Here is a 14,369-nt window from a genome sequence, read left to right on the forward strand (position 1 = left end):
TCCTAGTGGATTACTTTTGAAAAACCGGGCCCAGGTGACATGCATGATAATGATTTTTTGTCAATACTTTTTAGCATTAGCATTAACCTTAACATTTGTATTGCTTTTTATTTTATTTTATTTTATTTATCTTCTACTGATTCTTGTGGAAGATATATGCATTTCAATGCTGACACATTATGAACTGTGCTTTAAGAACTCATTCAATCTTTTTAACAAGTTATTAGTAATTCTTAATCTTTTTCATCACATAATTGGACAACATGTATTAAAATATATATTTCACCATGAATTCCCATGACATCTATTATATATTTCCCCGTATTAAGTCCATGGATCAGAAAGTAAAAGTCGTGTCATTTGTTTATTCCACCCATGAACAACCAGCTGAATTCACTAATTAGAACTATCTCCTGGCTGAAAAACTGTGCTAATTAGCAAATCCAGGTGATTGGAACAAAATACTGAGGAGGCTTTTACTTTCTGAAGCTGGACTTTACACCCCTTTTTTCTGTGGACTGGATATTAGACAGCAGATTGAACACGAACAGGACATTTATTTTGGTCTGGCGATATGACATCATAAAGCTGCGCCGTGCTCCTGCAACTGTTATGATTAGACTGAAGAAAGGTTTGTGGTTTTAAGCATTTAAAGTGTTTAAATCGATACACGTCGATTTGATCGTTTTTACAAGAGTTTTGTGACCATGTATTATATATCCTTGTAATATACTTAATGAAAGAATATTCCGTTTTTTTGTGAGTAAAGCGTATTCACACAACAAAAGTAACAGTAGCGTCTCATTTCTCGCACTATATCGTGTATCAGTTTATTGTAAATACGAATTCAGGTTTTGGAAAGTGGTGATGGAGAAATGGAGTCAATTGAATCTAATGCTTTGCCAAATGACTCACTGACTCGAAGCGCTTGAATCACCGCGCGCTGACGAATCCTGCCGCTCAAAACAGTGTAAAAATACAACGAAAACAAAAATATTATTATTAATAATAATACATTTAATGAACAAATCGCAAATGGTTTCATGACAACGTAATCTGTTAAATGTGCAAATCATCAAATATGAAGTGTATGTATAATTTGTTATTTTATTATATTGCTTGTTTTGAGTGATTTTTGTCTAGTCAGTTTAAGTCCATTAACTCTCACTCTGACTGACTCCCTCACCAGTGCGCTGAACTACTGAACTAGAGCTGATTGAGACGCACTCAGAGATTTACTGTGGATTTATTTTTCTTACTGTTAATTATTCTCATCTTAAACATGACAAATTGTCCAAACACACAGGAAAACTCCTGGAGAAGCATCTGAGATCCACGTGACAATATTATAAAGATGGCGTTTATTAAACAGGAGAGTGAAGACATAAAGATTGAAGAAGTGTTCAGCGTGAAACATGAAGAAACTGAGGAACAAACAGGTTAGTTTCATTCGGTCCTTATTAAAATGATCTACAGAAATGAATGATGTTTCTGAAGAATGTCATATGAGTGTCCTAATTAAAGCAGTTTTATTTGACATGGAGCGGATCTTCTCATGTGGACAGACATGTTTGTTGAGATCACATGACCAGACAAATGGAAATAAAGTGTTTCCACATGAACTTTAGAGGACCTGCACACTTGCATTATATGGACTAGATAGATTATTTATATGGATTATAAATCTGTGTTATTCGGAAGAAAGGAAATCATATACATCTGGGATGGTATAAGTGAGTAAATGATGAGAGAACATTAATTTTGGATGAAGTATCCCTTTAACTATCACCACAGCCCCATCAAATACCTTTCACTAAACCAAAGATTGAAACCAAAATCAGTAATATTAATGATAATGTTAACATTTTATGAAAGGTGGCCCTTATTACAATAATACACTTAAAAACAATCAAGTTTGTTGGTGGGAAAATATTGATATTGCCAAATCATGAGATTAGTTACAATTATTATTTTGATGTATTGACATCCATTTTATAAACAAGTCAGTCATTTCATTTGACATGAGATCACTGCAGTTAGCAAATGACAACAAGCCCACAATCCAAATGTTTCAAAAAAAAAAAAAAAAAAATCTCGATATTTAGGCAGTTTCACTTGTATAAAATGAAACCCTAAGAAATGACCCACAGGCTCAACCCAGCTTTTGACTTCCCCCCTCAGACAGAGCGAGCGTGGGCTTATGCAGATGTAGTTAGAGGTTATGTTTTGCTATTGGCCCTGAACGTATTTTTGAACAATCTGCTTTCTTAAAGGGGTCATATAATGGTACATGCACTTTTACAAGTTGATTGTACTGAAATGTGTGTTGGCAGTGCCTGTACACAACCATCATATAATGATAAAAATCCATCCAGTGTTTTTTTTTTTTATCTCCTTATATGTTTTCCCCTGTCTCAAATCAAGCCGTTCGACCAGGTCAGAAAAGGAAGTCAGAAAAACAGGAAATCCTGTTAACAGGAAAAATCCCATTCTGAAAACAAATATACAACTGTAAGGGTTTCAAATAGATTGTCATGTCAATATGTATTACATTCCCAAAATGTCAAATACTTGAGTCTTGAAATATAAGAAAAGTGCAAGTGTAAACATCTTACACACACTATCGGGTGATCCTCGCTCCGATGCAGTAACTCTCGATGAATGGTCAATCAACATCAGCATCTTGCAAACAGACAAACGGATTTCGCCTCAGACGCGCATCAATTTCGCTCTGGAAGCGCGAATGGATTCAAAATATCCAAGCGTCCAACTAGACACGAATTTGACGCGCTATTCGCGTTTGGTGTGAATGTGTGAATTTTTTTTAAATGTTTGATTGCGTTCGTTGTGTTGTACGACGAGGGAGTGTCAAAGAGCTCTGAATTACGGCTTTGCAATTATGGCGTTTTTTTACAGTGTGTTCAGGGGACAGGCAGCTAGCGGATAGTGAGGAGATGTTTGCTGTATGTGACAAAAAATGTTTCGGCCTAAAAAACGCGTGACATCACTTAGAGCACCTTTAAGTTCAAAAGCACTCGGATTTATTGTTTTGGGAGCAGTAAGTAGTAAAAAAAAAAGTGAAAAAAAAAAAGTAAAAAAAAAATCTGACATTAGGGATTCACGATACAATGGCATATCTGTATCACCTAATAAATGTTCATTTTTAATATTATCATTATCGATCCGATAAGAAAATTTGGCCGATATATTTAAGCCGATAAATAATGAATTATTTCGTTCAGCTGAGACGCTTCAGAGTAGGGCTGAACGATACAGTGCTTTGCATAAGTGAACACACCCATGCTAAAGTTGACTAAAAAGAGGAATAAAAAATAATCTTTTGGAAATTGATCTTAATGCCTTAATTAAAAAAAATGAGGAAAACTCTGACCTTTAAGGACACCAATTTGTGTGAATGAATAATGTATAGTAAATAAATAAATGTTCTTCCTTAAAATACAGGGTGCATTAGTCAGGACACCCCTATGTTAAATTCCCTATGATATTATGCATCCTGATAAAGTTCCCTTTGCCTTTGGAATTAAAATAGCCCCACATCATCACACACCCCAGTCTTGCAGCCTGAACCCCTGCAGGAAATCCACCCTTACACTTCTAATCTACTCCAGATTACTGCTAGGCAGTTGCTAGGGTGTTCTGGGTGGTTGCTATGGTGTTGCTAGGTGGTTGCTAGGGTATTCTGAGTGGTTGCTAGGCGGTTGCTAGGGTATTCTGAGTGGTTGCTATGTTGTTGCTAGGGTATTCTGGGCGGTTGCTAGGCGGTTGCTATGGTGTTACTAAGCGGTTGCTAGGTGGTTGCTATGGTATTTTTGGTGGTTGCTAGGGTGTTCTGGGTGGTTGCTAGGCAGTTGCTAGGGTGTTCTGGGTTGTTGCTAGGGTGTTAGTAGGGTGTTCTGGCTGGTTGCTAGGGTGTTGCTAGGCGGTTGCTAGGGTTTTCTGGGTGGTTACTGTGGTGTTGGTAGGCAGTTGCTAGGGTACTTTGGGTGGTTGCTAGGGCATTTATGGGGGTTGCTAGGGTGTTCAGGGTGGTTGCTATGGTGTTACTAGGTGGTTGGTAGTTGTCACAGATGGTTACTATGGAGTTTTTATAGAGTTCTTAGCATGATCTTGGCATGATTTAGCACTTAACTAATCGCTATTAGCATGTAGCTATTCACTGCTAGCATGTGTAACATGTTGGAAGTGCTGTTTGCTAGCATGAGTCAAAAGAGCCAAACCTCATCTCTATACGATGTTCTGATACAGAGATAGAGGTCTTGCAAGGGAGCTGGAAGCTTTAAATTTAAGAAGTTTAAAGTGGTTTGAAGTTTAAAGTAGTTTACAGTAGTTTGAAGTTTATTAGTATTTAGTTTATTAATAGTTTAAGAACACCCTAGCAACCGCCTAGCAACCACCCAGAACACCCTAGCAACCACCCAGAATACCCCAGCTATCACCTAGCAACCACCCAGAACACCTTAGCAACCCTCTCGAAACACCCTAGCAACTTTTTAACTTTAAACTACTTTAAACTTTAAACTACTTTAAACTACTTTTAAACTACTTTAAACTTTAAACTACTTTTAAACTACTTTAAACTTCAAACTAATTTAAACTTTAAACTACTTTTAAACTTTAAACTAAATTAAACTTCAAACTTGTATTAACAAAATGTATTATCCTTTTTACCCATTATTATCAATCTGAATTAATCTAGGAGCTTGTTCAAACTCAAACGTGAGATTTTACTGGGACGTCACGTTTATTGAAACGTTACATTTGTTCTATTTTGCCTATTACAGTTAGTTTAATTATATTTAAGGGAATTCATCAGTGAAACACCACACTACAGCCTATAAAACATTTTATTTAAAATTCTGTAAATATTGGTAACCTAAATAATATAAGAAAGTTACATATTATTTAAAAAACATTCGTTTTATATTTCCCGACAAAGGTGTCATATATCCTACCGCTCTGCACTGTGAGAGGGATGAGGGACACGAGCAGGAAAGAGACAGTCATAGGCGTAATTTAAGGATGGGACACCACTACTGTCCCCACCACTTTTTGAAACATCTCATGGCACGGATGTGCCTAATACAAATAAATAAAACATTTCCAGTTAACTAGCAGAGCATTTATTTCATTCGTTTGCTAAATAAGAGGCGATCTACCGCTGAAATGTGTTTTTTTTTTTTTTTTTTTTTTTTTATCAAGCGGCTGAGTGCTCTTTGCCGCTGCTCAGGCCAGCTGACAGTCTTGCCTGGGCCTGGGACGAGATAATCTTAGATGCCCCCCCATTTTTTTTAGCACAACTAACACCCAGCGGTAATTGAAGAGAAAAAATCTCCAAATGCTCCACGTGAAACTGCGGTCTTCCAACCTTTTACTATCGTGTCAAATAATTTTGATTAATATGCGCGAGGGAGAGAGAGCAAGACAGCGCGGCCACCAAAACCACTATTTGACCACTATTTCAAGGACAATTAGGAAGAAAACAAATAAAAAGCTTTTATGTAACTCAAATATTACATATTTTTTCCACAAATAGGCCTATTTTAAAATGTTTAAAAAATTATTCCATAATTTAACCCATTTGTCCCCCCTGTCGGCAATAATTAAGGAGAATTAGCAAATATGACTAAAACGTCCAGGTGGACACTGTCAAAACGGCAATCAAGAAATTAACCGATGGCTTTAACCCTCGGATTACACATTGCAAAACACAACGCAGAATTTAGCAGTCAAAACTGATTCATCGTTGATTCCAACCTTTTCTGCAGCTGTCAGGGTCGAGTAGAGTGCAGTCTGGATGGTGTAAAAGTTGCAGATGTCTGGTTAGGCCAGTGTGCACATGACCATGGACAGGAGTCGTCACATATTCGATTTCAATTCAAGTCATTCAACTGTGCTCTCAGAGTTAGTTATATTTATTAAGAGCCATCGAGTCATCTCCCACCACATGTGTAATCCACATTTTCAGAGTTGCTCACTATCTCACTCTTTACTGTAGATACAACTTACTGTATATTTATGCCACTTTGGCATTAGCGATCACTTAAATATAAACAGCTACAAGTTATCGCGCTAAATCGCGTCTGCCTGCTGATCGCTGATTGGCTGAAAGCGCGTGCTCGTCGACGACGTCAACACCAACGCCAGCTGACTCTGCATGTGCATGTGTGTTTAGTAATGTCATGATGACTGATTTTATGGACTACATGCACATTTTAGTTTTGTTTATTACCAATAAATACCTATTAGACTTTAAAATTTAGATGTTTGAAAACTGCCGAACTGACCCCAAACCAGCCCAAATTTTGTCCACCCACCCAAACCCTTTTTTACCCGAACAATCAAATTCAGAACCATAGCTGTGTTGTCCGACTCCAGCTTTGGTAGCGAACACCAGTGTCTCATCTCCTACCGTAGGATCCATTTCTACAGGATATTTCCAAATAGGGTAGATGTTTTTGACGAGGGTCCAGAACAGAGACGCTGTTTTGACAAGGCTGGTTTGACCACTGTTTAAGAAATGTTATCTTTAAGATGTGTGTGACACTCATATGACAGGGAAAGAGCACACACAACTCTGATTCTAATTTGGAATTGTATTGGAATGGTAAAGAGTGTTGGTATGTGACAGGAGGGCCTCCACTCAAGGATAAAATATGATTAACAAGTCTAAGAATGTTCCACATATGGTTGAAATACCATCATTGGCCTAGAAAGATAACATTCTAGGAGTCAGGACTATAAAGGAGGAAGGATTTAGTCTCTTATTCAGTGATAGAATTTTGTTTGCCACCAACTCATCTGTGTCAACCTGTGATGAACAGTATCCTCCTAATTAATGTTTGTTTTAATTTGTGACACAAAAGGATAATATTACAACGCATGCTAGGTATTGTACCATTTCAAAGGAATAATAATAATAAAAGGTTTATAATAATAATATAATAATAATAAATGTCACTCTTTGGCTGTCATCCTCGGCTCTGATCAGGTGTATGTTTAGGAAGTTAAATGTGATGGGGTAAATCAGTGGTTCTCAAACTTTTTTCCTCACGCCCCCCTTTAAACCTTTAAAAGAATCTGGCGCCCACGTGCAAAAACGTGCAATGAAAAACACCAGCAATAGTTTCAATGTAATACTTTCTTTGTAATTTCATTATTTCATATAACAGTAAGAGAGAATAATAATACAGAACTTAACTTTTAATTTAAATAAACAAAAAGATATTACTGTATTGGTATTACCACGTGTAACCACACTAGCCCAGGACCCCCATATCCAGCATCTTCACCTCCAAGCTTGTCTGAGACCAGCCCCTGCAACAATCGGTTTGCATAACCAAAGAATTTCTGCACAAACTGTCAGAAACCGTCTCAGGGAAGCTCATCAGCATGCTAGTCGTCCTCATCGGGGTCTCGACCTGACTGCAGTTCGTCCTCGTAACCGACTTGAGTGGGCAAATGCTCACATTCGATGGCGTCTGGCACTTTGGAGAGGTGTTCTCTTCACGGATGAATCCCGGTTTTCACTGTACAGGGCAGATTGCAGACAGCGTGTATAGTGTCTGTGGGTGAGCGGTTTGCTGATGTCAACGTTGTGGATCGAGTGGCCCATGGTGTCGATGGGGTTATGGTATGGGCAGGCATATGTTATGGACAACGAACACAGGTGCATTTTATTGATGGCATTTTGAATGCACAGAGATACCGTGACGAGATCCTGAGGCCCATTGTTGTGCCATTCATCCACGACCATCACCTCATGCTGTAGCATGATAATGCACGGGCCCATGTTGCAAGGATCTGACACAATTCCTGGAAGCTGAAAACATCCCAGTTCTTGCATGGCCAGCATACTCACCGGACACGTCACCCATCGAGCATGTTTGGGATGCTCTGGATCGGCGTATACAGCATGTTCCAGGTCCTGCCAATATCCAGCAACTTCCCACAGCCATTGAAGAGGAGCGAACCAACATTCCACAGGCCACAATCAACAACCTGACCAACTCTATGCGAAGGAGATGTGTTGTACTGCGTGAGGCAGATGGTGGTCACACCAGATACTGGACTGGTTTTCGGACAGCACCTCACGTCACAAACTCAGCTTCTTGTTCGTCTTCTAACCGGAACACGCACAGCAGCGGAGCGGCGCGTTCACAATAACAGCTTGAGTTTCGGTCCGCTGAGGAGGTGCTTTTCTATGGCGGGCAACTTCTATGTTAGGCTTGCTCCAACTAAGTCAAAGGTCTGAAGAAGAATGATTCAGTGTAATTGCCATTCGATGTCGCTTTATTAAAGCAAAGCGCTAACCGCTATTCACGCACTTGAACGCCATTCCAACGGCTGTTTTTTTTCTTCATTTTTTCTGCTGATCTCCCGCGCCACCCCTTCTTTGCGAATTCCGCGAGATTCTTTGCGAATGGTACTTTCCTTTACACTATTGGAGATGTGGAGAACTTGGTAAAAGGGCTGTGTGTCATGACATTCGCAAAGTCAAAAACCTGGCGCTCAAGCAGTTTTTAGGGGTTTTGTGGTATATTTCCAAGATTGTAAAGCAGAATTTTTTTTTTTTTTTTTTTTACCAGATAGGCTACCTTATAATTTTTAATGAAGATTGTGCAATGTTGATTCCTGCAACTCATATTGCCATCATAAGCCGCTTTCCGACCGGAGGAACCTTTTCACAGTTCCTAGAACTATTGGCTAAAGTACCCGGATGTCGGCGTGTTCGCACCGCAGGAACTAGGAACGATTTTAGTTCTAGGTCCTACTTCAGAGTAGGGTCTAAACCAGCACTATAGGAACTACCCGTGACGTTAGTGTACGCTGATTGACCGAACGCACGCGGAGCACCAGCACCCGCCATTTTTAAAACAGCTAGAATATTTACTCCAGAAACTAACTATACAAACATGGAAAACAGTGATAGATGGGCCTCTAAACCTTTATGCTGAAGAGAAAATCCAACGCAACTTTGCGGGGACCAAGCCAAACATGATTATGTATTTCTGCCCAGCTAGCAACACTGGACATCAACCACACGGCATAGGCTAATAACCTTTTTTTAATATACTGTCTACTTTCTATTACAGTTCTATCTAATAACATATTAAACAGTACTGTTAGACAGATCGCTAACTAATAAACACAGAGAATGCGAGCATTGTTTGCTCTGGCGTTCTCAGCGCCGCCAAAATAAAGGTCCGTCGTGCCGTCAAAATAAAAGTCACTGTGCTTGCGTCACTCCCTTACCCCTCCTTACCAGTTCCTATGGCCGCTTGGCCAGTGCGAACGCAAACAGCAAAACTGAGTTTGGGGGAGAGTAGTTCTTAGAACTGTTTAGAAGTGGACAGTTCCTAGAACTAAGTTCCTGTAACTACTTGGTCGGAAAGCAGCTATAATAATAGGTACACGAGTACCTTCCTCCGTCCTTCGGATGAGATGTAAAAACGAGGTCCTGACTCTCAGTGGTCATTAAAAATCCCATGGCATTTCTCGTAAAGAGTAGGGGTGTAACCCCGGTGTCCTGGCCACATTCCACCCATTGGTCCTTACCAATCATGACCTCCTAATAATCCCCATCCACTGAATTGGCTCTATCACTCTCTCTCCTCTCCACCTATAGCTGGTGTGTGGTGAGCGCACTGGCGCCTTTGTACTGTGGCTACCGTCGCATCATCCAAGTGGATGCTGCACACTGGTGGTGTTGAGGAGAGATTCCCTAATATGATTGTAAAGCGCTTTGGGTGTACAGTAGTAGATATGAAAGCGCTATATAAATGCCTCATTCCATTCCATTCCACAAGTATAAATTAAGCAAAGTTATTATACACTTACAGGCAGTGCCGTCGCTGGTGGGGTGCGAGGCCCTGTGCGAACATAAAATGCGAGGCCCTGCTCTTTGATGTGTATGCTCAATTGCGCATGAATTACTGTCACACGGACGTAGCTGTTCTAATTCTTTTGCACGCATAATCTTGCTGCAATACGTTTTTATCAAGTAGAATAATACAGCATAATCATGCACATAGTCTCAGCTATGACTTTTTGCTATTTATTTCAGAGGGGAAAAAAAATCAACTGTGCAACCAGTGGCTTTACATCAAGTCAGCTCGAGAATTTTCATCGAGAATCCGCATATTTAACTCAACGTGTATCTTAATGGTCCAGTGGTAGAACTTTCGCCAAGCGTGTCAGAGGTTCTGGGTTCGAATCCGCTCTCGTATGGTTTTATTTTTCTCGTATAACGTTAGTTTTTTTTTTCTCATCAAAACCGATTATGTTAATCAGTGGTTGTATATCAAGCAGGGACACATTTGTGTGCATTATGTTAGAGCATCCACAACGGATTGAAGCGCGCGTTCAAATGAAGACAGTGCGGCGTGTGCGCAATTAAGCCACACGAGAAAACACTGTATCCGCGCCACTGATCGCAGCGGCAACGAGCACTTTATTCACTTGATTTAAAAAACACATTTCAGCACTAGATCTTCTCTTATTTTTAAAAAAACGAACGAAATGAATGCTCTGCCAGTTAACTGGATATGTTTTATTTATTTGTAGAATTGTTACATTCGTGCCGCGAGATGTTTTAAAAAGTGGTAAAAAAAAAAAAAAAAACACAGCAGGATTGCGAGGCCCCCTATTGGCGCGAGGCCCTGTGCGGTTGCACAGTTCGCACAGTCTATGCGACGGCTCTGCTTACAGGTACTCCCTCCAAAGGACAGTCATCTCATTTTTCACGTTAAGCGTTTTAGAATGTCCTGAGGAAAGCCAACTTGTTAACGTTAGTTAATCAACTCAACGGTTGCTGAGGAATGCAACTAAACCTAAATAATTTACAACTTTTATTACAATAGTGTATACAATTAAAATATGACAGTCCCAATCATGGCTTTTACTGTTTTGCATTGCTGTTTGATCGCGCACGCTGAAGCTGAAGAGAACGAGCACCGGGAAACTGAAGAACTTTTCTAGCAGGTTGTTTAAATCAACGAAACACATCCTATGTGAGATTAATCAGATATTTATATTACATCAACTTTATATTACATCTTATCTGCATAAAATGACGTGAATGCATGTAAAACATGTAAATCCCTGTTCTGGACACGCTATTCCCACAACAACGCGCTGAAATGGCAACTAAACCAAGATAATTCACAACGTTTTATTACAATAGTGTTCTCATTATAATGGCATGTATGACGTTTTAAATAAACTTTCAAATTCCGCATAAACTTAGGCAATTAGCGCTTGCTCTGCTCTGAGAAAAACTGTGCACACGCTTTGTTCATGGTGAGCAGCCAATAGCAACGTTGCTAATTAATGTTTCTACGATCAATACATATCCCCATTTAAACCAACGCATGAATGTGCAGTTATCTCAGATAACTCAATCCAGCGATACTAATCATAAACAAAAGGTGTGTTCGAAGAAGCTATTTTGCCATATCATGATTAGCACGATGATATCATCTTGGATGTGCCAACTGATCTCGGATGTATTTAGTGACGTACGAAGAACGGACCCCTGGCTTCTTGCCGCTTTGTTACCGTTCGGTCATACAGAACAATAAGTCTTCCAAACACCTCACATGCTGAGTTTCATCTTGTTTTGCACAATTGAATGAGCTGGAGTTTCAGAAATTGCATTTGTTCTTGTTTTGCATTTGTGCCTTGCATGTTGGGGTGCTGTGGTTGAAGTGCCTGACAAGCCGCCCAGCTGTAATCATAACCCGATGCACAAACACATTAAAACTGTCATTAACCACCAGCTGCAGTGTATGCGCAAATCAGGCTACTGAGTCCTATTTCACCCATCCGGGAGAGTTTGCTGCCACAATGTTTGTGAATTATCATAAACGCATACAGACACTTTCCCAGTTAGTCATCAATTAGTTAAGCTGTGAGGTTGTCAGCTGTGTGTTGCCATTTAAACTGGTGTTAACTTGTATTTGTCTTTTTTTGCTTTAGACCTGATGCCACTGAAAGAGGAGAGTCAAGAAGTGAATAATATGCAAGATGAAAATCATGATTTCAAGAATGAAGAGAAATCAATCATGAGACTTCACACTGGAGAAAAGCCTTATACTTGCTCTCATTGTGAAAAGAGTTTCGCTCATAAACAAACCCTTAAAGACCACATGAGAATTCACACTGGAGAGAAGCCTTATACTTGCTCTCATTGTGAAAAGAGTTTCGCTCATAAACAAACCCTTAATTCCCACATAAGTCTTCACACTGGAGAAAAGCCTTATACTTGCTCTCATTGTGAACAGGGTTTTGCATATAAAAACACACTTAAAGTCCACATGAGAATTCACACTGGAGAAAAGCCTTATTCTTGCTCTCATTGTGGACAGAGTTTCAATCAAAAACAAAACCTTAATGTCCACATGAGAATTCACACTGGAGAGAGTCCTTTCATCTGCCAACAGTGTGGAAAGAGTTTCGCTCATAAACAAACCCTTAAAGACCACATGAGAATTCACACTGGAGAAAAGCCTTATACTTGCTCTCATTGTGGACAGAGTTTTGCACTTAAAAGCAGCCTTAATTCCCACATGAGAATTCACACTGGAGAGAAGCCTTATACTTGCTCGCATTGTGAACAGGGTTTTGCATATAAAAACACCCTTAATGTCCACATGAGAATTCACACTGGAGAAAAGCCTTATTCTTGCTCTCATTGTGGACAGAGTTTCAATCAAAAACAAAACCTTAATGTCCACATGAGAATTCACACTGGAGAGAGTCCTTTCACCTGCCAACAGTGTGGAAAGAGTTTCACTCAAAAACAAAGCCTTAATTCCCACATGAGAATTCACACTGGAGCAAAGCCTTATACTTGCTCTCATTGTGGACAGAGTTTTGCACGTAAAGGCACCCTCAATTCCCACATTATCATTCACACTGGAGAGAAACAGTTTATTGGAAGAAAAAAAACTTTCACATGTGATCAGTGTGGAAAGAGTTTCACACGTAAAGTAACCCTTGACTGCCACATGAGACTTCACACTGGAGAGAAACGTTTCATCTGTAAACTGTATGGCAAGAGTTTTTCACAAAAAGGAAATCTTAAGGCTCACACAAGTACTTGCACAGGAGAGAAGTGGTTCACATGTTGAAAATGCGGTCTTTCTATGAAATGGCATAATGTAACTGAAATAAAATAAAAACTGAATGAAAGCACATTAAACAGCATTATTTGCTTCATTTTTAGTGAGAGAATGCATTGATAATGTCTTCAATCTGGACTTGAATATGGCCACTGTTGGGGCTCATCTGGTGACATCTGGAAGTTTGTTAGAGCTGCAAGTGCCTCACCACTGATCCTGACTCACCGCTAATTGCTTGATGGGGACTACTTTCAGATAGTATTTACTAGGGCTGCACGATTAATCACAATAAAACCGCAATAAAACCGCAATAAAACTGCGATTTGGCAAAGGCTGCGATTATTTTATGCGCAGCTTGTCAGTGGAGTGCGGCTGATTGGTAGCTCCATTTGAACGCCAGAGGGCGCTCTCATGCAAACACGATAAATATGCCCCGCCGCAGAAGTACAATAATGCGCATCATTCCAGGAAATCCCTATCGCTGTAGCTGAATAAACAGAAGATTGAAACGCTTTGATTAAACATGACTTATAAATACCACGACTGCCTTATTCTGTGTAAGAAGGCAAATCATCTCACAGAAGGAGGAGCTCAATTTTTGTCAAACAACAAAAACACAATGAGCTTTACTGATAAAATTTATACATGGAAGAAAATTTTTGATTATTCCTTAAAAAATAATATTTTGATAATTTATTTCTATTAGTGTTAGTATTAATATTACATTAGAATGTATCTAAATTCTACTTTACAACTGTAATGTATTTCTGTCAAGTTAAACCGAACTTTTATTTTGACGGTTTGCCGTAACGACCTTTGTGTTTATGACATGACGATAGTTTTTCTCAAATGAAGCGGTTGCTCAAGTGACTTTCACAGCGGGTCTAGAGTCTGGGCCGCTAAACAATGGTAGGGGAAGCACTGATAAAACATTCCACAGTGTCAAAACCACCTCAGTACTAACTTAAAGAAAATTAGAGTACAGCAGTGCAGATCGTAGACAAGTTTTGGTTCTGTATCACTCTGTGTTCTGTTTGTTTCCTTTTTCTGTTTAGAAGATAACAGGAATGTCTTCTGAAGAGGGTTATCTGGTCTGACTCATTCTTAGAGAGGCTGGTGCAGGTAGAATGTCATTCCATCTTTGAATTTGTGGAGATACCAGAGCTCTCCCTAGCTCGCCTTAGGCAAGTGGACCACTGCGCGCCGCCCCCTAGGTGATTTTTCGGG

General features: G+C 39.6%; 1 protein-coding gene across 1 annotated transcript; it reads left to right on the forward strand.

The window, feature by feature from the left end:
- The first annotated feature begins 446 nt into the window (after window positions 1–446).
- Window positions 447–13,333, forward strand: LOC311298324 (uncharacterized protein). Its single transcript, XM_084421137.1, has 3 exons — window positions 447–631; window positions 1,307–1,439; window positions 11,998–13,333. Exons 2-3 carry the CDS (start codon window positions 1,355–1,357, stop codon window positions 13,149–13,151), a joined length of 1,239 nt encoding a protein of 412 aa, XP_084277263.1. The 5' UTR covers window positions 447–631; window positions 1,307–1,354; the 3' UTR covers window positions 13,152–13,333.
- The last annotated feature ends 1,036 nt before the right edge of the window (window positions 13,334–14,369 follow it).

Source organism: Rutilus rutilus, assembly GCF_951802725.1.
Source record: "Rutilus rutilus genome assembly, chromosome: 10".
NCBI classification, from domain to species: domain Eukaryota; kingdom Metazoa; phylum Chordata; class Actinopteri; order Cypriniformes; family Leuciscidae; genus Rutilus; species Rutilus rutilus.